The sequence below is a fragment of the Hipposideros armiger genome, unplaced genomic scaffold (assembly GCF_001890085.2).
Source record: "Hipposideros armiger isolate ML-2016 unplaced genomic scaffold, ASM189008v1 scaffold_167, whole genome shotgun sequence".
NCBI lineage: Eukaryota > Metazoa > Chordata > Mammalia > Chiroptera > Hipposideridae > Hipposideros > Hipposideros armiger.
In genome coordinates this window covers 981,861-1,007,173 of record NW_017731517.1, presented here as the reverse complement: position 1 = coordinate 1,007,173, position 25,313 = coordinate 981,861, and the positions used below count along the sequence as shown (strand labels likewise).

The 25,313-nt window shown below is 50.4% G+C and overlaps 1 protein-coding gene across 2 annotated transcripts in view; it reads right to left on the bottom strand.

Annotated features, from left to right (window-relative positions):
• SLC35F3 (solute carrier family 35 member F3) overlaps positions 1–25,313 on the bottom strand; it is a 316,125-nt gene that overhangs the window by 59,064 nt on the left and 231,748 nt on the right. The window contains exons 1-2 of one of the 2 annotated variants that reach the window (XM_019651794.1): positions 24,371–24,675; positions 9,879–10,194 (exon numbers count right to left, since the gene is read on the bottom strand). In XM_019651794.1, the coding sequence (XP_019507339.1) occupies positions 9,879–10,194; positions 24,371–24,446 (392 nt within the window). In that variant the 5' untranslated portion in view covers positions 24,447–24,675. Of the gene's footprint in view, positions 1–9,878; positions 10,195–24,370; positions 24,676–25,313 lie in introns of those variants that run through there. The other variant, XM_019651792.1, reaches the window with a different exon arrangement.

Genomic DNA, 25,313 nt, shown 5'->3' with positions numbered 1-25,313 from the left:
AATGCCCCTTCTGTAGGTTGTGTGTGCCCTCTGTTGTAGTTGAGACTTGATTGCTGTTGGCACATTAGCGGGCAGGACTGAGCCTCCGGCTGACTGTGAAGATTGGCCACGCCCATGGCATATAAGCTACAGTGTGGGAGCTGACTCCACAGAGCAGGATTTGCCCCAGTGGGCTTGTGTGCCTATTGAGACCATCCTTTGGGTGTGCTACTTATGAGGCTAATTGGTTGTGCTCTGCTATGGCCTGAAGCTGTCTTCCAGGTTTGTTGGTTCTGGGGCCTCTTGGAAGGGACTCCTGTGCAGGCTAAGGTCAGCTGCTGCCTGTGGCTGGCCTGGGGTTACCTGGTAGGAGCTACAAAGCTATCTGTGGTTAGTCGCTGCCTGTGCTGGACCTGGAAGTACATGGGAGAAGCCACACTGCAAACCAAGGCTGGCTTCCACCAGTCCTGGGCTTTGGGCAGTTCAGCACAAGGCCAAGGGCACCCCGAGGCCTGATGCCACTTGCTGGCTGCCTGTAAGGCTCAGCTGCTGATAGAGCCTCAGGGAATATGTAAGTTGGGTGAGGCCGGGTCCCAGGTAGTCACCAGGGTGTGGAAAGTGGTATTTACCAGGTTAATGCTGGCTCAGTTCTGAGCCTGGGGCTGCTCAGCAAAAGGCAGAGAGCACACGGAGACCAGCTGCCACCTGCCTCAAGCCCACAGACTCTGAGAGTTGGCCATGAAAGGCTGCAGCATGGGTTGGAGTTAGTTGCCCGTCACCGAAAGTGCCTCTGCTGGCGTGTGAGCCAAGGCCTGCTGTTTGTTGCTGAAAGAGCCTCCTGCCCAGGGTGGGGCTGGTTGCCTGGGTGCCATAAGTGCCTCTGATGGTGTGTGAGTTGGGCAAGGTAGGGTCCCAGGAAGTCAACAGGTTAATGCAGATTCAGGTTTGTCTGTGTGGGGGAGGGCTCAACGCAGAAAAGATGGCGTTCCCCTGTGAACTGCATGGGAGGAGGATTCCACACAGGGCAAATGGCAAGTGTCCCTCCAGCCATCACCCTGAAACCACAATACTTAGTCTCTCCCTGTATGTCTCCAACTCCCCCCGAGTAACTGTCCCTCCACTGGAGCCCAGGGTGAGTGAGTGAGTCTGTGTGCGTGCCCTTTAAGAAGATGTCTGGGTTTCCAGCAGCCTTCCATCTCACCCCGTTGTACAGAATCCCTGCTGATTTTCACAGCCAGATGCTGTGGGGACTTCTTTTCCTGGGGCTGGAATCCTGGGTTGGGGAGCCTGATGTGGGGCTGGGACCCCTCAGGGGGGTCCTCTGAGGTCTTCAGGGGGACCTCTGCAGCTAAGATATCCCTCCCAATACTCAACCACCACACCACAGGTGTGGGGCTGGTCCATTTCGCATCTCCACCCCTCCTACCAGTCTTGACATAGCTTCTTCTTTATATCCTTAGACATAGGACTTCTATTCAGCTAGACTTAAGGTGGTTCTCCAGGTTGATGGTTCAATAATTTAGTTGTAATTTTAATGTGGTCACAGGAGGCAACAGGTACAGTGTTTACCTGCTCCACCATCTTGCCTGGAATCCCCTTTTTCATCTTTTGAGATCTCTATGCAGATGATCTTTTTCTTAAATGTGGTGAGATTTTAACATTTTAATGATGTGACTGTCCGCTGGCTTACTAGTTTTGATTCTATGATTAAGAATCATGTAGAAAGTAAGAAACAGCTCAACATTAGCTGGGTGGGACAGGGAGGGGTCTGTGCTGTTGGTCACATCAGCAGTACGCCCTCTTCCTGCAGAAACACACCTGACATGCCTCTCTGCACCTTCCCTCATGCCACACCAAAGAGCCCTTCCCCAATGTCTGATTCATACAAATGCTAACTGCTCCTGGAGACCCACTGGCTGAAGGATCCTCACTCTGGTAGGACATCCCTCCTTGCTCTACACCTTCTATGCCACTGTCACACGGATCATGCAAATGTTGACAAGGACCCTGATGCTTTGTGCTAAAAATATTACTGAATCTCTTGTTGATAGGTCTAGCCTAGGCTATCTTGACCCCCAAAGAGCCAAAATCACACTGAAATAGTAATTATCTAAATGGTTGCCATTCTTCAAGCCCACAAACATGAGCACAAGGACCATCCTTTTGCAAAATTTCAATGATATTGTGTGGAGAAACATAACAATGCTGCAGCTGAGTCAGACATTCTGTGAAGTGATAAGGTTAAATCCCATAGCCTCCTTTGAGTGCTGAACTTCAAAGACAAGTCCTGGCTATCTGTTCAGGGATTCATAAAGACCTTAGATCATGGGAGTCACGGTGGCTGAAGAGCACGAGGGCAGAGGAGATCAGGACTGAACACAATGTTTCCTACATGCCTCAGTGAAAGCTGAAAACTTCTGTGTGGAGTATTCTGGACTCATCTATGAGGGTGTCTGGCTGTCACTGAATTTCACCAGATAAAGCCACCAGCTGTGTAACTGAGATGCGATGGTAGGGAGGGGAAAACAAATGAGCTAAACTATGAATACCATGATGTCAGGACAGAGGGGAGGACCCTGTAGGGAAGTGGGTATCTGACATTAACGCATGAGGGCAGTGTCACCATCTGAGGCACAAGAACAAGGCTGTGTGTTTTGTGCCTCCACTGATGCATCCTTGAATATTTCAAACAATGTCTTAAATCGGGCAGAGACAATCTAAACCTATGTCAGCTGCCTCATTGCATTTCTTCCCTTTCTGACACTGGGACCCATTATGACCTTCTGTTTAGCCTTGGAGCATTGATTATGTGCTATCCCATGGTGGTACCATATGCCTGCGGCTCAGATGGACACATGCATGTGTGTGTGACTGTGTATTTGTGGGGTAGGGAGGTGTTTTGCCTCAGCAGGAAGCCTGACCAAAATCTCCTGTCATGAAGATGTTTATGCATCACTGCCATTATTTACCACAAGCAGGAGACACAGGCCAAATTACAAACCACAGTTCCCAAATATTTTGCCCATCTTTTCTAAATCAGTTATAAAAACAAGTGACAACACCTAAAACATCAACTGCAAGAGCTCTGGTTATAGCTTGTTGCTTTTTGAGTTGATGATTCTTGGAAATAAGACAGAAAACAAGACTGCGACAAGTTAGGAGAAAGAGTGAAGGTGATGAACGTGTTGAGACAGGACATTTTACCCTTTTCTCTGTCCCTTGCCCCTTGGGCCCTCTGAGCTGGTGGCTGGAACAGGGCTGTTGGATGTCACTGGACGCCAAGCTGATCAGACCTCCTTGCACTGGATTCCTGTATCCTGGGGTCAATGAGCATCTCAAGGGCAGGAATGTGCTTGGAACTTCGCTTCCCGGGGGCCCTACAGTGTGTGGTTAGAGTTGGCAGTCATGAATACTTACTGTAGGAACGAATGCTTGCCGGAATAAACAATGAGTGAGCAAGTGACAAGAGAAACATTCTCAGATGTCCTAATTAAATTACAGCAGATGGGAGAATGGGAGGGAGACAAGGGAGGTTAATCAGGCAACAGAGTTGCTGTTGACCGACAGCAACCAAAGACTGCTCACTTTCCCGAACGTATGTTGGAACTTAGAATTAAGTTCCAGGTGGCTATTTTCACAATTATCTAGAGAGAAGTGCGGACCACCAGATGCCACCATCCAGGTGACGCATGACCTTTCCAGGCTGATGCCCACAACCAATCCAAAAGCAGCAAACACTTCTTCCTTACGGACTATGCACCTAGCCCAGAGCTTTCTCAGCTTCACCTTCTCCCACCTCCTTTATCTACAGCCGATGTAAATTCTTTCAAAACTACTTACATCTTTCTTCCCCAAACTCACTGTATAAAAGAGTTGCATCAGCCCCAGGATGGTGGACATGCTGTCTTCCCCATCCAGCCCTGCTGCTGGTGGTTTAGTCTGCATGCCCCAGGACCTGGTCCTTTTCCTGGTTAGCATATGGCTCAATAAACCCTTCCTTTCAGAAAAGCTTTTGGCCTCGAAGGTTATTGTTTAACTAGCAACCAGAGCTAACCCAGGTGTTTGGGTCTGGATGGGGTAGGGAAATGATGGGGTAACCACAGGCCCCTTCAGACAGACAGGTCCCCGGCCTGACGTTACTGCCTCCCCACCCAGCACCCAACCCTCTAGTCTTGCTCTTTCTCCGTAGCAATCAGCACCATCTGACATATTATGTTTTATTTTATTGTTTGTTTCCCCACTAGCAGGTAAGCTCCACGAAGGCAGGCATTTTCACTTGTTTTGGTCACAGTTGTACCCCCAGCACCCAGAACAGTGCCGTACACTTAGCAAACGCCCAGCGTTTGCGGAATGAATGAAGGAATCTCTCCATCCTCCTAGAATCGAGGGTCCCTGCCACCTTGTTTCCAGAGTGGCCTCGCCCTATAAAGAACTGTTGATGGGAGCAACAGGCCAGAGCATGACTAGGGTTCAGGGTAAGAAAAGGCAGAGATGTGCTGGGGCGTCACCAATTAGGGCTGGCTTGGCGATGCCTTAGCATTCATGCTGGGCCTGAGAAACACGCACCAATGTTTCCTAGAAAGAAGATTTCCCCCCCTATTTTTTGAATGCCTCAGTCTGGTCTGAAAATGGCAACTGAAATGCTGTTCACCAGCACAAGAGTTTGCTGTATGCCGAAGGAGAAGTTGACAGCGGAGAGCAACAGGCAAGGTTTGTCATACTTCAAGATGAAGAGGAACTAGGTGCCCCCCCCCCAAAATAAACAACAACAAAGAAATAAGCAAGAAAACAAAACACCTGAGAGTCATTCCACCTCTGAAGTGAAATGGGAACACATCCTGTAGTTACGCCATTGGCACTCTGAACCCCGCTTCTGAAAGCAGCTCAAATTATATCGTTCCTTTATCCCAAAATGTTCGGAGGCTCCCACTGCCTAGAGAACAAAGCCCTGGCCCCTGGATCCAGCCCTTGCCATCTGGCCTCAGTCGGACTCTTCCATCTGAAGGTCTGCTCGGCCGTGGCCTCGCACCCAGGCTGCAGTGGGCCAGTCTGCTGCACCTCGCCCACCTCCTCCTTACAGTCCATTCTGTTTTTGTATGGTCTCTCTCCCACTCGGCCATGAGCTCCTTGGGTCACGAACAACACCCATGTCACCCACACCTGCCCACTTGCCCCAGACACACAGACATCAAGCAAGCACTTGTTGAACTGGACAAACGCTCCAGCCAGCCCTGCCAGCTACAGAGCGGCAGTTGTGTATTTCTAAAGGTCCAGTCCAGTCACTGCTCCATCTGCCCAGAACCCTTCAATGGCTCCCCCGATATTCACACCAGAATTCAGACCTGTCTGCACAGGGTGGGAGGTTCACTGGGTCTGCCCCCGTCTAACTTCCCAGTCTTCTCTGTTGCCTGCCCTCACTTCCCTCCTACACTGAGTCAGAGCCTCCCCAGGCATCAAGCTCTCTGTCTGGCCTCCCTGTTTTTCCCACACACACACACTGCCTGCGCCGGACTCAGCACCGAGAGGACCATCTGCTCCTCGGTCAGTTCCTATAAGAAAGCCTTCTACCAGGCCCCATGTACCTGGGCCTCTCCCCAGGGCCCCCTGCACAGCCCTGACCTTGTTTGGGTATCTGACTCCCTAACTGGGCTGCGGGCTCCTTGAGGACAAGGACCATTTCTAGTTGTGTTCCTAGTGCCCCATCCAGAGAAAAGGTACAATAACATTTTCAGAATGAACAAACCCCCAGATTGCAACTGCCCCACTCTGCTCTTTCGACTTGGAATGTTCCAGCTGCAAGACCCCCTCTGGTTCCTTGTAAGTCTTCACACATGCACACACACACACACACACACACACACACACACACACACTCCTGGCCCTGGGAGGAGTTAAGACGAAAGGCATCAAAACTGCCCTCTCTTCTTAGCTCAGATATTTCTCAGTGTTTCTGAAACAGAATCAACTGGCTAGCTTACGGGAGCCTGAAACTACAAAAGGCAGAGGAAAACACCTGTCACTACCACACTGTTCGCTTTTTTGGGCAGCCGTGTGATAGCAGAAGATCTGAGCATTTGGTGAAGAAAAGAGATCACCACTGGCAGAAGTTCCTAGAAGACCTTCTGGCAAGATGGCAAGTGCCCCAGATCTGCTCTGGCTAATATCTGCCTCTACAACCTGAGCAGCTGTCTTCCTGTCCCAGGGTCACCTGCCCTCGACAGCCTCTCCCGGGCCACAGACCTGATACAGCCTCCTTCCTGCCCCTCCCCCACCTGGTGCCCAGCAGCTCAGGAGATTCCTGAGAGCTGAGGGCCCTGCACGTCACATCCGCAGTATCTGCAGTGCCCACACGCATCTCTGTGGCCAGAGTCCTCCCTGGGTCCCGGGTCCTGTGGCTTCCTCAGGGCATGCCTGTGGCCAGCTGTCAGCCAGGAACAGGGAAGACGAGGATGGGGTTTCGATCATCTGTGGGATGAGAGGAGCTTGCTTTACTTTGGGATGTTTCGGGGTGCTCAGTGGGGCGACCACAGGCATGAGGCTGCGTTTTCACATTCACACTCCTGCCAACAGTGCCTGGTCACGACAGCACTGGTCAGTGCCAGGATGCGCTGTGCGGCCAGCCAGCAGGGCCACATGCTGACACCTCCAAGGCATCCCAGCTGTGTGACACCAGAGCTTCCTGTAGTTTAAACACGCCACCACAAGGCAGCTGATGACGCAGGCACCTTCACTACCACCCACAGAGGACAGCACGACACAATGGTGCTTCTCGCCACTTTCATGTGAACTTCACAGTTCACAGGGCGACCACATATACGGTGTCTTGATCACTCAACAATCTTGTGTGCAAGGCAGGGCATATGTCATCACCTTCCACGTACAACGAGCACGTGAGGCATCCACAGCTGAAATGATCTGCCCACAGAGCCCCCGCCCTCACAAGAGGCAGAGGACCAAACACCCCTAGGCCCCCAAACGAGTCACTCAGTCCCACCTGGTACGGCAAGTCCTGCCTCTTACACGTGGTCAGATAGGCAGCATTTTAAACAAACCTGCAGCCGAGATTCAAGAACTCTAGGGCCTTCAATCACAAAGTGCTGCCTGTGCCCAGCAGCCAACAGCCCCGGAAGCTCGTTAGGAACCAGCATCTCAGACCCATTCAGACCTACTGAATCAGTCCAGGTGACCCATAGGGCGTGGCAGTTCGAGGAGCTCTGTGCTAGGCAGTCTGTGCTTCCTGTCTCTGCTCTGGCTGACTTTTCTAGCTTCCGCTGGGGACATAGTCTAGGTGGGAGCATTTGGGGAAAAGACACTTCCATCTGATTGCTTCCTGATGACCAGAAGGAAAGCCCGTGTGTCTGTCCAGCCCCTCCTGTCTCTGCAGAAGGTCTCCATCTTTCTCCTTCCCCAGCTCCCTGCTGGGACGCTTTTAGCCAGAGATACATCTCCTTAGCTGACTCTAGACCTTCCCCTCTCTGGCATTCATTTTGATAAAAAGCACAAAAATGGAAGATGTGATTTCAATTTTCCTTGATTTCTGGGAACCCTAAAGTCTGTTTCAAGAACTCCCAACGAGTTGTGACAGTCGTGTTTCCCTACGTCTGTGAGGTTGAAAATTTTTGTTTGTTTGTTTGTTTGTTTTTGAGGAAGAATCTCTCTTTACCCTCCAATGGTGTGCATGGCTTAACTTACATCCTCAACAGTTAGCTGGTAAATTAGCAGCTGTGCTTAGCCACAGGGCTAACACAGCTTACAATCAGAGGATTTTCTTTTTTTAAGAGGTGGAGCTAAGCTTTATTATAGAAACTGGGCAAAGTTTTAACTGGCTTCACTAATCGGGTTCTGATTATGCCCTCTGCCCTCCACTGTTGTCCAGCTGACCAACAGTCACCATAACCCTTGCATGATTCTTCCCAGAGACGTTTTATAGGAAGACAATGAGCTGAAATCCAGCTGTCGGTGTCTTTCTGTTTAACTAATCCGTTTCGGTGACCTTTCATTTTTTTCCCTACCTTGGCCTTTTAACTATTGTCCACTGAGCTTGGTTTCTTCTGTGTTGTTCTCAGTGCAATGGCCAGCAGTGCCAGTTGTGTCCTAAGGTAAGTGATGATCATGGTTAGGACACCTGTTTAGGACAGTAGCTGGCGCTGCCCCTCAGGGGAGGCCCTCTGTCAGCCTGCATGGTTGAAGGAGGCACGGGGAGATAGTTTCATCTTGTTTCCCAGGAATTCGCTATCGAGACAGGGCACAGGAGCTCACTGCTAGCCCTTTGTTACAGGAAGCAGCACGCTATTCTAGTCAGTGTAAGGAAAGGCAGAACTCCTAATTATAACTGAAACACACTTAGGGCTACTTAACTGTTCAATACACCATTTACTGAGCATTTGCTTTTCTCTGTGACCAAGAGCAGGCCATTATTTTTCTCTTGCCTTTACCATAGTCTTGGGCCCTATCAGAGTTTCAAAACCGATTTGCTTCAGTCTGCGTTTGGCTACTATCAGAGGAGGTGCATTAAGTGCCTCTTTAGCAATTTCCGGCTAAGTTAACACTGAGATTGCCCCAGGCCTGGATTCTGGTTCCGGGCTCCAGGCTCCTGCATGCCTTGTCCTTTTCACTGAGGGGACACGTGAGCCTGGCCTGTGACTCATTACAAGCTCTACCAGAACTCCTCTAAAAGTAGCTCTGATTTACAGCTTGGTCTTTTAAAGGAGCCAGTCTAAATTCCCTCCAAATATTAAGCAAGTTTAGCACTTCACACCTCCAACTATAATTTACAGTGACATGATGGTGGGGTTCCAGGGAGATTCTGAGCCGAGTCTTGGCCTCTGTTCCCAGACCCCCTTGCTCCTTGGACCCAGTGATGTTTTTAGTCATCCTACGATGTGTAAGGGCGATTTCAGAAGGGGGTTGAAGTTTGAAGCAGGTGGTAGATGGAACAAAGTGATTTTAGGGGGTATGTGTTTGGTGGGGTGGGATGAATTGGGGAAGAAAGCAGTGGTTTAGGAGTGAAGAGATTCCAACTTTCAAACTTTTTCCACCTCTGGGACTGAGATAAGCCCCACGGCCTACCTGGTCACCTTGGCCAGCATTCTTTCCTATTTTTGTTTGTTTGTTTGTTTATTTTCTTAGTCATCTGATTTGGGCCAGCAGCATGACCTTGACACAGCCCTTTGCGGGGAGGGGGGGGGGAGTGTCTCCGCTTTGGGTGACTGTGAGCTCCAGTGGTTGGCACAGGTGAGAACCAGCATCAACACAACAATTTGACTCCTGAGGAGGGCTGGGGGAACCCTGCTATAAACTGAGGAGGAGGGTTGGGGCCAGGTTTCTAGTCTCTTTCTGAAAGCATTGCCATGCCAGTGGGCCCCGTGTAACAAAATAAAGTCAGCAAAGTACGGACCCTGCTTTGATTTTGACAGCTACACTGCCAGACATTTATTCAGACCCGTGCCATCCCATAACCAGAGGATGCGGTGTCCAGGGTCAGAAGGGGAATGGATTACCAGCTCTTTGCAAAGAACATCCCTGAGGAAAGGTGAGCTGCTGGAAGCAGCCCTGTCACCTCGCTCCACCGACTCAACGTCCTCACCCCAGCTTGAGGAGAGTCACGGAGCTATCGAGTTCCCCCATTTCCACCCTTTCTGGGGACCTGCCACAGGCATTCTGGAAGATGCCACCTTCTTCTTTTCATATAAATGAGCTCCCAGGGCTGAGGGGCTGCAGGCGAAGGAGCAGCTGTTTACCACCCCGGCGGGGACAGAATTGGGATGCCAGCCCCACTAAGACAGCAGGTGACCCTGGGATCTCTCACACTGTCCCCTTGCCTGTCCAGCACCCGCACCAGAAGCATCATTCCTGGGGGGGCAGCCCCGTCCAGGGCAGGGCCGCCAAGGGAGGCCTACCTGTACCGCTGCTTCACCGACTGCCGGTCTGCGGCCTTGCAGACGTGGCCCGCGTAGTACAACGGGAAGAACAAGCAGTTCCAGGTGGTGGCGAACCACGTTAGGGTGAAGGGCGCGTCGAACGTCTGGAAGGTCAGCTTGGCGAGCTGCGTGGAGCCTGCCCAGGAGGCGCACACGCACAGCACCACCGCCAGGCCCCAGCTCAGCTTGCGGAGCCGCGGCCCCGAGCACCTGCAGCCGCTGCGGTTAGCTCGCCCGGCTTCGGCTCCCGCCGGGGCCTCCACAGGGCCCGGCCCGTCCCGGGGGCGCTCCTCCCCTGCGGAGAGAAGGGCGCAGGCAGGTTAGGTGGGGCTCCACCTAACCCACGCCACGGCCACAGCCACGGCCAGCCGCCCTGGGGAGGGGGTGGGGAGATAGGGGGTGGGACAATAGGGGGTGGGGGGCAGCTCCCTGAAACAGAACTTGAATATAGACATTTTCACTGGTTTTCTTATCCTCCAGAATCTTGATCCCTAAAGTGTGGCCCACCCGCTGGAGGCATCAGCACCCTCCCCCCCCCACCTTGTTGGAAATGTACCACCTCAGGCCCCACCCCAGAACCAGAATCTGCATTTCACACATGAAGTGTGTGCATCAGCCTTTGGGAAATACTTCTCCAGGACACACAGAGTGGCTGAAGTAGTCTCACTGTCGTCCTGTGTCAGCTCAGGCACGGCTGTGCTGCTGGGCACTGGGCATGGCTAGGGGCCAGGGCTTCCTACCTGAGGGAGGAGCCGCAGGCCTTGACTTCTAAAAGCTCCCAGGACACGGACAGAAGCCCCGCCCTGCCTGTTACTTAAAGGTACAGATGCCAAGATTCTTATCTTATTTTACTTGTGTGGCAAAAATGGTCTTTTCTCTCTTATCTCTTCATTTGCTCTAACTGGCTTCCTGCCCACGGCCTTCAGTCCCACTGTGAAGCGTTACTTAAAAACCACAGCCTCAGGCAGCTGGTGCTGTGAAAGGCCTCGGCCACTCCATTCTAGAGCGTGTGACTTCTGGAAACCAGGCTGACGCCCAAACCATGGCTCTACGGCGGCATTGTTCCCACAGACCATGAGAAGGTGGAAAACGCATTATTTTCCACTGTTTGGTTTTCATTCATGATTGTGTGTGTGTGTCAGTCAGCTGGAAATACAAACAGAGCTTTAGCTTGCACAGGGTGGAACCATGGACGGATGCAAATTTCCGAGAGGCAGCGTACCTGCCTTTTCCGTTCAGCCTGGCACGCAGCTACATGGGGGCACACACTGCTATGAGGCCATCTCCACTACAGGGATACAGGAGATGAGTACAAAATATCCTGGGTTCAAGTGTAGTCTATATCCTTTGTTTAAATTTAATAATACTTTAAGTAGCTCTAACAACATTAAACCAAGTTTTGTATGTCATCCTTTCTGATATACAGGCAAAATCCTGATTCTAGATAGTCTATTATTAGGTGTTAATTAATCTTATCATTAACTGCCAGCCCTGGCTGTATCTCTTTTAACTAAAGTTAATCGCAAGCATTACATGACTAGTCAAGGAAAGAGAATGTCCTTTAGTGGCTCAAATCCTGCCTGACACCATCCATATGCTTCATTACCTGCTTTATTAATATTTAATCTCCCTCTTCCTGTTATTTTTCACACGTGTATAGATCCTACTTGGAAAGCCAAATGCTTAACCACTCTCTGGGCTTCTAACACGTTGTCTGTTTCTGTCCTGGTCTGCAGGCGGGGAGAAGAAGGCGCGGCCAACACGAGGCAGGGTCCCGTCCTCTGTATTAACCTTCCCACCAGGACATTCTTGACTTTGTTCATAGAATCCCCACAACTCAAGGCAAATTCAATTTCAGAAAGGAGCACACACATTTCAATTTATACATTGATTATCTGACATTTTGGGTTAGCCTCTGTAAACTTTCATTATTGAAATAATTTTCAAGTTGAAATGAGGATTAGGGAAATTTTTCAACTATCAGCATCACTGTCAAAAACTTACACTAAAAAGATATAATTATGAGGATGAAAAAAAAGTCTAATAGAAATAAAATGCAGTTCCACTTAAGAATGGACTCTGAAGGAGGGTGAATAAATTCAGGCTCACGTGGGTTTTTTTTTTTGTTTTTTTCACTTAGTTTTTCAGTATGGAAAATAGTCTTAAAACTGAAAGAAGTGATGACAGCTATGTAGTTGTTACAATGACAGAGAAAATCACCAAACCATGTAATATTGTTAAAATACTCCTACAAATTTGGATTAAAGAAGTTATTCTATCATTCTGTAACCTCCCCGGAGCATTTAACCAAGGGACTGTTAATAATCCACAAGCAAAATAAAGACATCCAAAACTAAAATGTATACTATTATTTAATAATAAGATAGAACAATGTTTCCCAAAGCGTAATGCAGTTAATAGGCATTATAAGAAAAAAGAATTCCTTGATCAGAAAATTTTGTAAAACACTAGCTAGACCAGAGACAGGTTCCTTTAGGAATATCCAGGGCTAATGGACATTGTGATTTTCCAAAAAGAAACTACACAATGGGTATGTCCTGTATTATTTAAATGTAGCACCTGTGGCAGGATGGTTCTAAGGTGTCCCTTGGAACACACTTTGGGAAACGCTGGAACAGACCCATAAAGAATCCTATACACCCAAACTTAATTCATTGCAAACTTTCTATTTCACTGTACTGAGCCTCTTAAAATAATAATCACTTATCAATTTCATTACCTCAGTCATTCTTAATACTTCTGTTAAACTAGATCTACCTCAAGTAAACCAAAAATATTCTTTACAAATACTTTACAAAAGCACTGAATAGCATAAATGAAAGGCAATCTATACTAATCTTAGTACCAGAGATAGTACTGTTGACATGCTGCTGTATTTTCTCCAGTCTTTTGAATCTTTACACTGCACACGCACACACTCACACAGCAAAACTGGGATCATATTGTATTTTTACCCAGCATTCATTAACCTAATGCCAACAGCACAGACTTTATAAGTCCCACGGGGCTACTGACTGTGCGATGCATCCTAGGAATGTTTCAATCGTCTAGGAAATCACCATGAAGCATGTGCCCTGTGCCAAGAGCTTGGGCGGCCAACGAAATAAATGTAAGACATGGTTACTATGCTTCAGGAACTTCCAGCAGATCTGAGAGTCACAATATGGACCTATGAAAGAATTACAGAACAATCAGGTGCGAAATGGAGAGATTTTGACTGGAATGGAAATTCTGAAGACAGTGCAACCAGCGTGGGCTGTGGTAACATTCAAAAGAATCAGAGAAGATGGAAGCTTGGCCTGGGCCTTGAAGGATAGAAAGGCTCTGAAGACAAAGAGGGGCAAAGTTCAGGGTCAGGGAGACATGGTGGTCTGCTGAGGCTCAGCGAGGGAGGTGGTGAGATCTGAAGCGCACTGTCCCCTGGCCCCACTGCTCTGGTCAGACATGAAGCAGGTCTAGACATTCAGCCAGGTTGGCTGAAGGGACCAGAGCAAATTCAGATGTTAATCGTACTTTATTTAGGAAGTACATGCCCCCATGTCCACAACAAACTGATAAAATTAAAGAATACATGTAGCGTGACATAATAAATTTGGTTAGCAGATGCATTTATCTTCCACTCTTTGAATCACAGCAAATTCACCCACATTATACACCGTTCTCAGGGTCATCTGCAATGAGCAGTCCAAACTGTGCTCAGATTTAGAGAGAAGGAATTCCAAGGGGGCAGAGAACGGGGAGAAACCTCCCAATGACATCTCCATTAACAAGACTGATATGGTTATTTTATGCCTTTTTTTTTTAAAGATTTTTTTTTAAATTGGGGAATTGGGGGATGGGAACAGCACTGGGGAATTGGGGGATGGGGAACAGACAAGTTGCTGTCCTTTTGTTCTTCAGTCTAGTTGTGGAGGACGTCGCTTCACTGGCCCATGTTGGTATCATGATCATTGTGTTCTTCCCGGGTGAGGCAGTCAGTTGCTCGTTATTGGATGGCCGCTCACGCTGGTATTTTATGCCTTTTCTGAGGCGTAACTTTCATAACGATAAAATTCACTTCTTTAAGGAGTACAATTCATTATTTTTAGTCAATTTACAGGATTAAGAATCCATCACCACTATTCAGCCTCTGAACATTCCCTTCAATTCAAAAAAAGTCTCCGTGCTGATTTGCAATCACTCCCTATTTTTACTCCCAACTTCAGGCAACCACACAACTGCTTTCTAGCTCTAAGCCTTGCCTATCGTGAACATTTCACATAAACATGGAGACCTTAGCATCTGACTTCTTTCGTTTATCATAATGTCTTCGGGGTTCGTCCCTGTTGGAACATGTATCAGTGCACTCTTTTTATGGCTGGACAATATTCCATTGGGTGGATATTCTGCATTGTGTTCATTTATTCATCAGTTGATGGACACGTGTATTGTTTCCAGTTTTTGGCTACTGTGAATCAAGCTGCCTTGTACCTTCACATGTAAGCTTCTGTGTGACTCATATGTTTGCATTTCTCTTTGGTGGACTCGTTAAGGTTTTAGGCCACTCATCCAAGACACATTTAATGGCACCTACTGTGGGGCCCAAGGCAGACACAGCCTTCTCTAGCAGTGCTTGCTCAGTCCGAGTGGCAGTGCTTACAGCACCCACATCTTGGAGGGCTCAGTGCCTTGAACTCCATCCGAAGGAGATACAGCTGAGAGCTGCTCTGGGAACTAGAGCCCCCTCCCTTTTTTCCCAGGACGGCCCAGGGGAAGAGGGCCGGATGAACAATTTCGCATTTATTGATCACTGATGCATATACCAGTTCAGGGCCTGGCCACCCAACTAAATAGCTTTTGTAAAATGAGGAGCTTGGAAGAAAGCCTTTGTTTATGGCCATTTGCAAGTGTAATTCATCTCCGAAAAATGCAGTTTGGGTTTTGTTTATCTCATGCACTCATTAAATACTTGTGCAGTGAATTTATGTGTGATTGTTTTTCTTAGAAGTGGTTTGGAGGAAAGGGAAGATGAGGCTGTCTCATGTGTAAGTCCACGACAGGTTTTGGATGGCCTATGGCAAGCTTCACTGCACATATCCTGACCCATTATCCCCACCTGCACTTCCAGGCCATCTGTTTGGGTTCCTGGACTTTGGGACAGAAAGTGCCCCCACTATTTATACATGGCCGAGGCCCCAGTCATAGTCCTGGCTAGCACTGGTCCCAGGAAAGGAACAGAATCTACAGATAATTAACACTGGATATTGACCCTGAGTGAGGGAGAAGGAGAGGGTAGAGGGAAGTAAAAGGACAAGTGGCAGTCAAACACCCAGCCTATATGTCATGCTCTCCACCAGGAGGTTTTATGCATCGTCTTTGCGCCTGTCATAATGCTGGTGGACGGCACGAGGGGTCTTCTTCCTCAGACTGGACAGCCAAGGCTCTGAGAGGTACTCTCCCAAGGTCACAGGTGAGTGAGTGAGTGGCTGAGACGCACCTCCCAGCATCTGTCTGACTCCACAGGGGCAACAGGAATGGAGGCGTCCTTATTATCCCCTTTGAAAGTGGAACACCTATCAGAACTGCCCACACTAAAGAGGCGCTCAGGTTTCCAGAGCACAGACCCATTTTTAAACCTGGAAGAGCCTGGGTGTGCAGGGGACTCTGGCTGGGACTCGCCACCCTGGATGGGGGTTGTCATGGACTGAATGTTTTTGTCCACTGCCCCTCCCCCCATTTTCATATGTTGAAGCTCTTACCACCCCCCAGTGTGGCTGTATTTGGAGATGGAGCTGCTAAGGAAGTAATTCAGGTTAAATGAGGTCATATGGGCGGGGGCCCTGACCTGACAGGCTTGGTGGCCTTATAAGAAGAGACGGCAGAGAGCTTACATGAGAGCACACATGGAGAAAAGGCCATGTGAGGACCAGTGGGCAGGTGGCCATTTACAAGCCAGGAGGAGAATCCAACCAGAAACCAAATTTGCTGGCACCTTGATCTTGGACTTCCAGCCTCTAGACCTGTCTGTTGTTTAAGTCATGTACTTTGTCATGGCAGCCGAGAGACTAACCTGAGGGTGTGAGAGTGGAGAGTGTGCTGTCCTTGTGACGGTGTAAGGCACAGGCCAGAGCCACTACCAAGAAGCAGGCAGTGACAGTTGCAGGTGACAGAGGATTTATTCTGATAACCTCTTAGGAGAAGACTACTGCACTGAATTCCTAGATTAGCAATATTAGAGACCAGCTCAGAGTTGTTTGCCTCCTATGAGCTGCTTATGCCTTTGTTGTAAAGTGGTTCCCGGAGGAAAGTGTGGACATAGGTGACAACATGGCAGCTGCAAAGTTCTTTGTAAACGCCGAAATTATTTCCCTGGTGCGGATACAGGCCTGGGAGGTAAACAGAGGCTGCTGTTTTCGGGGTGAAGTGGGGCAGTGGGCAGCTGCTCTGAGATAACCTTCTACCCTCAGCAGTTTGAGAGCTGGTCTGAATCAGGCCCAGAGCCGGCCCACGGCCCCACCATCACCACCATCTCTTGTTCTGGCAGTTGCTCCTCACTCCCCATCTCCTCAAGGGGTTGTTGTCTCTGAACAACCCCCAAATGTCCAAATAACAGCACTCACGCAGTCGTCTAAGACAGTCCTGGAACGTACACAGCCTTAGGTGAGCATGACTTGTGAGAAAGTGACTGGACCCAGCAAGCTCTAAATACTGCCATTCGGGCCTTGAGGGAAGGAAGAGTGATGTCTGAGGGGAGCAAGAATCCTGCCTCAATCACCGGTCTGAAAACATTTGAGCTTGAGGGGATCCGTTTTTATCCCACGCCTGCCAGTTGTGATCTGTGCAGCCTCCTGGAATCTCACCATTTGCACGACCTGGGCACGGCAGGCCTCGTACACAGCAGGTGCTCAGCATTTGCAGACAGGTGACATTTTGGTGCTGCTAATGACCTGCACACAAACATAGGCAAACACGCACTCCTCCTTTCTGATGTTTTTCCTTGTCAGACGATTCCTTTAACTTTTCTGTGGACTGTTGGAATTCATGGGGAGTCACGGTTTTCCAAGAGGGTAGATGGTACGCCGGTCGGCCCCTCCAGGCTGTCGGGGCTCTGCGGAAGGAGCGGGTAGGCTGCAGCCTTCTCCTGGAGGGGAGCAGGAGAACAGCACCACATTTTAACTCATGGCATGGGCACTGCACAGCTTATCTTGAAGAAAAAGCAGTTTTCTAGAATATTCCTCCAGTGCTCAGCAGAGTTGTGCATCTATGAGGCAGGGTTGAAGTTGTTCGGTCAAGGCCTGAAGTGTGGTCTGCCTTAAGGTGTTAAACTGTCCTCTTAGGCTTCATCATCCTAGCTTTGGTGCCAAGCACTGGGGCCAAGCTTTCTGCACCCACTGAGGGTGACACGGCTGAACTGATCCCAAGCAGTGATGCTTTTCTATGAAAACACCCAGCCTGCCCCAGGCAAAGCTCAGAAGTGACACAGCTTCTTTTTGGGGTCTTTCTATATCTCTTTGCAGCATCCCATCACCCTGGGGTCCTCTCTCGAGTCCAGTGGTTTCCTGCTGCTGAAGGATCATGGAGAAACGTGCCCCACTCAGATACCAAACACCACCCCTGCAAGTGTGTGCCTCGGCCCAGATACACACATGCGCGCACACACACAGGCTACATTTCTTACTTGTCCCAGGGGTCACTCCCCCAGAGTTCTATTCTCAGTGTAGCTATGAAGGGTTTTAATCAGATAAACCAATCTCTATTAACAAGTAATCTACTTAATAGACTCATCACATGTTTCTGCTGGCAGAGCCGATGTAAGACCTATTCTAATCCCCTTTCTCTTCCGAAGAGAGGAGGCCAGGCTCTAAGAGGTGCGGCAACATGCCCACTGTATTAATTAGCAGGTGAGGGAGCAGCGAATGACACTCAAGTGTCCTGACCCTCACCCAGTGTTCTTTCCTGTACACGCTCGCCCAAGTTACACCATGTCTTAACCAGTGCACATGAATCACTCGCCAAAAAGGCTTTTAAGAATTACATCTCTTCTGGGCTCTCCCAATATAGCTCTTCTCAACCCTTTCCCACCTCTGCCAGCCTTCCGTCCCCATCCATCATTTTGGCAGACGGTTCCACTTTCTACCTTACAAAGAAGATCAGAGTCATGGGTCAGGTCCTTAGCTTCCTTCCTCCTCCTCTCAGCATTTCCGTGTCTATGCCCATTGTCTCTTCCCCTTCTCCTTTTCAAGGCTAACCACCCCTCTTTCCTCCTGTGATCCTCTGTCTGCCCCAGGCCAATGCTGTATCATAACCCTTCTCTGGGGCAACCTCAGACCCGTCCGGGAACCAGCCTCCGCCTTCTTCCATTTACAGAAACACCTGACCCTTGAAAACTCTGTCCCCTTTCCCCTAAAGACAGCATAACTGTGCCACCTCTCACTGTCTAACACCCTGAACCGCGGGTCCTGCCATGGCTAGCCTCCTCCCCCACCAGACACTCATCCCTTGAAATCTGGGTTGCAGACCAGCACCCACTTACAATTGTTTCTACAAAACCACCCCCTTGGGCTGCATACCACATCCCACTCCTCCTTTCTTGGTGTTCTCCGCATGGTTCCCATGCTGCCTATGATCGGGACTCCCAGCTGTTCCGACTTCCCTCCACCTTCCCCGTGTCCCCAGTGTATGTGGCCATCAGGATCCTGTGCTCGTCCATTCATCGCCATGGAGCCATCTCTCTCCCCACTGACTTGTCACCCAGCCTTCACCTCCTCCCACCTCCTGGCTACATGCCTGCGCTTGAAGGTGCTGCCAGAGCCTCAAACTCAACTTGTCCAGATGTGATTTCCCCACCTCTCCCTCACAGCCTGCCCTCCTGCCACTGCTGTCACTGCTAATGGCATCTCCATTCCCGCATTGTTCAAGCTTAATCATCAGAGCATCTTTGATGGCTTCCTTTCCAGTCCCCCTACCTACACTCTGCCACAAGCTGTCTTGTCCTTGTCCTTGTCCTCGCTGTGGGAGGTGTAGGGGTTAGGACATGGGCACACCACATAGCAGGTACCTCACAGAGTAAACTGTCTAGTGGCCCTGTACTATTTCCGCTCGTGTATGGTATGATGCTAGGACCCACTGCACAGGGTGTCTGAGGGCAGAATGAGACAACCCAGGACAAGGGCTCATGAGAAGCGTGAACCAAATGTTACCACCATGATTATGACCACTACTTCATGCCCGGGCTGCTGCAGTCACCTCCCATCATGGTTCCCTGTCCCCAGTGGACACTTTTCTGCAGTGTTTTTCAAACTGTTTTTCACTGTTGCCTTCAATGAGTGCGCGTGCACACACACACAAACACCTCTGAAATAAAAACGTCACAGGTCAACTTTGATTTTTATTGTATGGGATATACTTTGGTATTTTTTATTCTATTCTAATTCCTTTATTAAAAGTACTAATTGGGATTGATGAAATCAATTTCAGGACCCATTTTGAATAGCACAGGTATATAAGACGATCTCCTCTCTATGGCTCTCTCTTCCTGACGGTTGCAGTCCACTCCTCTGAGGCTTCGGCATTTGCCTGTGGTCAGCCTTGGCCTTGGCCCTTCCCTCCCCCACATTTCTTTAGAGAACCTAAGCTCCAGCCCAGCAGACCACCTGCAGGTCTCCGCCAGTGCCACCCTTCCCTAAGCTGCCCCTTTGTCCATGGAGCCACCTGTGCCAGGAATGTGGTGTTCTTACCACCCACCTATGACAGCAAGGGGCAGAGGAATGTCCTCTAACATCGCGCCCTGGTCCTGCTCTCAGGAAGATCAGTGCCAATGAATACAGTCATCATCCGGGGTTTGGTGATGAGAAGCATGTGAGGCCATATCCAGACTCAGCAGGAAAGTGTTCCATGAGATGATATCATTTTGGCAAAGCAGGGGGCAATGGAGGCAGGGGTGCTGCACGTGGCCATCTGCGTCCCAATCAAAGAGAGCTCGCCCTCTGCTGAAACAGCATTTTATTTCTTTCATGGAATTTTTAGAAAAATCACATTTTGACATGGAGTCATTACTTAGTGCATTTGTGACATTTCTCCCTTGTTTGGAAGCTCTGTCGGATCAGGGATTATATCTGACTCCTCGTAGCATCCCCATTCTCCTACATGTATTAGGTAACAAATTTGATCAATACACGGATGCCTTTTGCCATCGATGTTTCAGGCCTAGGGCAAGCCAACCTGGGAAATATTTTGGGCGTGGGAACCCTTTGGCAGTATACCTCTCAAGACACTTCTTGGGTTGGGCCTGCAGGGCTGGGGCTCCACATGCAATAACAGCCTCCAGGATGACAGTCTTGTCCCATTGATGAGACAAAAGTAGCCAAACCTACGATGGGAACAGCTGAGACAGACTGAGTATCCTGGAGCAGGGGCATTGAGAATATCACCAACAGCGTGGGCCCCATGAGTTCACCTGGTGGTCCAGACCGCCGAGTCATACTGTGGTGGGAGCTTTAGGGGGCAAACATTTCCTGAGCACATACAAAGTGCCATGAGCTCATGTAATGCTCCCTGCTCTTCAAATGAAATGTGATTTCGCAAAGGTTTTGCAATGTTTTGGGGCCAGGCTGATACGGATGCGAACCTGGCACCCTTGCTTTCTAACTGCATGACCCTGGGTGAATGATTTCTCTGAGCCTCACTTTCCCCATCTGTAAATTGGGGCAACATGCTACCTTTCCTCTGGGAGGAACAGAGATAATGTAACCATCTCCCCAAGCAAAGTGCCTGCAATGTCGTAGTCTCAGTAGCAAAAACTGTTAGCCTCATTATTAACAGGGACATATTGTCACCCGCATTTCCATATGAGAGAACTGACTCCCAGGGAGCTTTAATCATTAGCCTAAGTTTCTTGGTTCAGCGCGAGAGGTGGGCACTACGTCCAGACCATCTAATCCCAAAGCACTCGCTCTTCCCACATTACCGCGTGCTGCTGGCCTCCTAGGGGAATTTATTATACTGTTCTCAACTACTAATTCCTATTGAATGCAATGTTATTGAACATGAATTAGCTGGTTGTGAATATACATGATCCCAGTAAATACTACTCTACGAGGGATTTGTTACTGATCAATATTCAGTGTCTGCGTTCGACGGGAAAGCTAGGAAAAGGAGACGAAAACAAGCTGTGCTGTCAGACAGGACAGATGCCATCAGCCTGGCAGAAACCACTTTCCAAGCCTGCAGCCCTGTCAGAGGCCGGGCTGCGCTGTCCTTCTTAGGTGCCCGGCCGAGCCTGTGCACCGACCCGCCCTATGCGCCTGACGGGTTCTTCACTCCAGGTGCAATGCCTCTACCTCAAAAGGCCTCCTCCTCAGGAAGCCCTCCTCAGATTTTCTCAGGCCACATCAGCGTCTCTGTGACGCTCTGTTCTTAGCTCTGAACCAGACATACTACCTTGTACTGGATCCCTTACCCATCTACCAGGGGTACCAAAAAAATGTACACATGTGGACACTTTGGTCAACGTTGCTCAAGCAGTAGTTCGCCGTCATCAGAAGTGTCTGGACGCTGTTGGGAACCACTTTGGGCACCTCTTGTCATTGCAGAAGTCAACACGTGACTTGTATTCATCTTTTGTTACCGGTATATATTGAGTATTACAATTTTAATACATTTTTCCTTTCTTAAAATCTGAACACATTTTTTTGGCACCCTCTGTATATGTCCCTTTCCCACTAGACTGAAACTTTCTGAAGAGAACGAAGCTAGTACTGTTCACCTTTGCATTCCCAGGGCCTTGCTAATTAGACAAAGGACACAGAGAAGGGTCACATGGAGACTTTGTCGGGTAAATGAAGTAATCCTGCCCATCTTCCTGTGTCTGAGTCTGACCGAGCATCGTGTTTTCTATTTTGGTTTTATATGTACCACATGCTGGTGCCTTCTTGCCTCCCGTTAGGAGACACACTCCACAGGCTAATAAATATTCCTTGCTGGCTGGGTTCCGTCACTGGGGCCTGTCTGCCATCCACACAGAAACAGCCACAGCACAGAGACCACTGCGCCCTGCACATCTACGGCAAAACAAATGGATTCAACACTTCCAAAACAAGCGCACAAGATGCAAGTGGTTTTAAAAAAAAAATAGACTAAAAGCCAAACTGAACAAAAACAACTAGGAGAAAACCCAGAGAGAGAGAGCTCTGTGGAAGCTCAGGCATATGGAGGGCAGGTTTTACCAGGCCCCGGCCTGCAGGCTTTGCTGGAGGACACACGTGTCCCGCACAAAAAGGGAATGGCAGGCTTCCTGGTGTCACGGAACTCTGCAGATGCTGCTGCTAGATACCGTCCCTACACATGTACACTTTGCGAGCAGCAAGAAGCTTTGCTGAGGTGCGAAACAGCCTGTGACTGGAGGACTGCCAGACACCTACTGTGTGCCAGGCACACACTAGGTACTGTCACCTACCCCCCCCCTCACTGCATTTCCCAAAGTCTGCTGAGGTAGGGTGTCACTTCCGCTTCACAGTGGAAGACACTGAGGTGTGGCACTTATAATGTAGACAAGTCAAACTGTCTAGGGAAAGAGAACAGTCTTGCTCTGTGCTCTCTCCAATTCTCAGCTTAATACGCTTTCCATCACCCACAGACATGTGTGTGTAAAAGTTGGTTAAAATGTCAAGCCCATGGTTTGCTAAGGTCGTTAATGTGAACAGGAGGCTCAAAGCTCACCTGGCAGTAGTCCTAAGGGATGGGGGAGGAGATCCCCATTTTCAATCCCTGAAAGCAAAGCCCAGACTGGTTGGCTTTAGGGGTGTACCTGTGCCTGGCATGTTACTCACTGCTTCCTGCAGCCATCTGAGGTCACAGTGCCCAGCATGGGAGGCCTCCCCATCCCTGCCCAGAGGACTGCAGCTGAACCTGCCCTGTCCAGGTGGGCTAGGGGCTGCTGGAAGGAGACACCCTGCTTCTGGAAAGCAGAGCCAACCTGCCTTACTTAAATGGTGGCGATGGGACAACTTCCCATGAGGACCCCCTGAGTAAGCAGACCTCCAGCTTCCCTAAGGGAAATAAACAGCCAACCCTTTCCCTCCCCAGCTCACAGGTATAGCTGGGCAAAGTCCCCAAGATGGCTTGGAAATGCACCACACCCCCAAGGAGAAGTAGCACATGCCTTCAATTCATATGTACATGACTGATACTAAGTCTTTCCTAAGACTGGGATGGGGGAGAAAATGACAAGAAATAGGTAAATACTCATAGCTGCAAGTTACTGCAAACATGATGTTCCGAAAAGCACAGGTTTGAGATCAGTCAGCCCACAATTCCAATCCTGCTTCACTGCCCATGATCTACAGGTATTGGAAAAGTGGATCCACACTTCTGGGCCTCACAGTCCTCATCTGTAGGATTGGGGCACGGTGCTAGGATGGCTACTGGCAGGCCTCTGTGGACAGAGCGTACAACTGCCCTGCTAGCCTCACTGATCCTCACTCTCACGGTAACAAATGAGAACTCACAAGGGGACACAGGGTCCTCGGAAGCCATCATATCGAGGTCCAGGCTCCAGGCTGCAGTCCCATGGGTGCAGCAGGAGGCCACGGCCACCCTATCCATACAGCTTGAACGGGGCTGTTAGTTCAGGGTTCCTGAGGGTCTGGAACTGGGGGTTCTGCTTTCCTCTCCCCGCTCATTGACTGTCCCCTCCCAGCCCTCACCTGGCCAACTTGGCCAGCTCTAGGAGACTTGTCATTGCCCCTCTTTCTCCTGGGCGGAGGGAGGAGTTAAGGGCTGAGACAGGTCTCTTTCTGCTACCCCCTCTCCCACATCAGAAAGCAAGGGCTCCTCCACTCTGGCAGGATGGCAGCTGTGGCTGAGTAAGAAGCTCTCTAGGGACGTTGGTGAGCTGCTTTTCCTGGTCTGCCTCACATCCCCTGAACGGGGCCTGAACACGTTTGCAGGCTGCTGGTGGCTTTTCTCTCACCTGCCTGTCCTGCCACTCCTCCGGGAGCTGGGGCTGGGCAGTCACTTGGCTGGTGGGCTGGGGAGGTTGAGGGAGATGTCTCAGCCTGCAGCAGCCTCTCCTGCGTCCACCAGCTGAGCGACAACTCTGCTCTGCCTGGGGGGGGGGCGCTCCAAACACAAGTGCGTGTAGGGGGCACTGGTTAGTGTCTGGGTGACCCCCTCCTACCCAGCTGGCGAGTGCCACAGGACAGGGGGAAGGAGCTGAGGCCACCGCTGTGTTGCCGCCAGATGTGCTGGGGGCCCCGCCGGAAGAAGCCAGGGCTGCGCTGGCTGCAGCACCCTGGGCAGCCCAGTAGACCCCGAAGCAGCTCAGGGCAGCTTGGCAGCTGCCAGGTGCCACCCCCGCAGGCAGCTGCACTGCAGGGACTCTTCCTGTGGCGCCCAGCAGCCCCCACAACCGGCGGCTGGGGCAAGGGGCGACTCCGCCGGGGTACAGGCATCCGCCCCCGCCCAGGTGTTACCTTCCACTTTGGTGAGGGTCAGGACCGGACTGTTGCAGGCGCTGAGTGGGGCCACCCGGGCCGAGTGCTTCTTCATCGTGAGCTGTGCGCCTGCCGGAGCCACGATCACCTACATCCTGGGGCCGGCCGAGAGCCCTCGGTGCCAGCGGCCTCCTCCGTGCAGGAGCGCCAGGCTCGCCGCCCAGGCCCTGCCCCAGCTGCCGGTCGTGCTCCTGTCGCCGCGCGCTCACTGCGGGGGCCACCCCGCGGAGCACATCTTCCCCGCCCGCAGCCACTCCACAGGCGCGCACAGCCTTTCGCCTGGAGGTTGCTGCAAACTCCGACGTCATGGCCAAGTGCGCTCCCCACGCCCACCCGGCCTCACCTGCTCCGCCCCCGCCCGGGACGCCCATGCCGCAGCTGGTCCCTCCCTAGGAGCCAGGTCCTGGTTGCAGCCTCCAGGCCGGCCACCAGCGCCCGGATTAGCCCTTAATAAGACTGACGAATTGGAAGGAGCCCTGAGAACTTGGCCTCAGTGTTACACAAGTTTAGAAAGGGAGGTGTTAGTTAGACTTTGGATGGAGAGGTGACTCTTTCTGGCACAAAGTGCTGAAGTGCTGGTTTACAGGAAGAGGCAGAAAAAAGCCACGCTCCCCACCCTCACGTTAACTTTTTTGAAAGAGTCTAGCAGCACATTATTTTGTATGGCCCTGTAGACATCTCTCTTGGGGAAGAAGATGCAAAGTCTACAGAAGCAAAGCAGACACAAGAAAACAAAGGCTTGAGCAGTTTCTACCCCTGCCCCACTGCCCCAGCGGGGAGAGGCCCAACTCTATAGGAGGCAGAGGTCTCTTCATTTCTGCCCAGCTCCCGGTTCCTGCTGCAACGGCATGGTTGCCGTTTGCCTTGGCAGGTACTCACTGGTCACATTCAGACCTGCGTAAGCTATTAGCCAACAATGCTG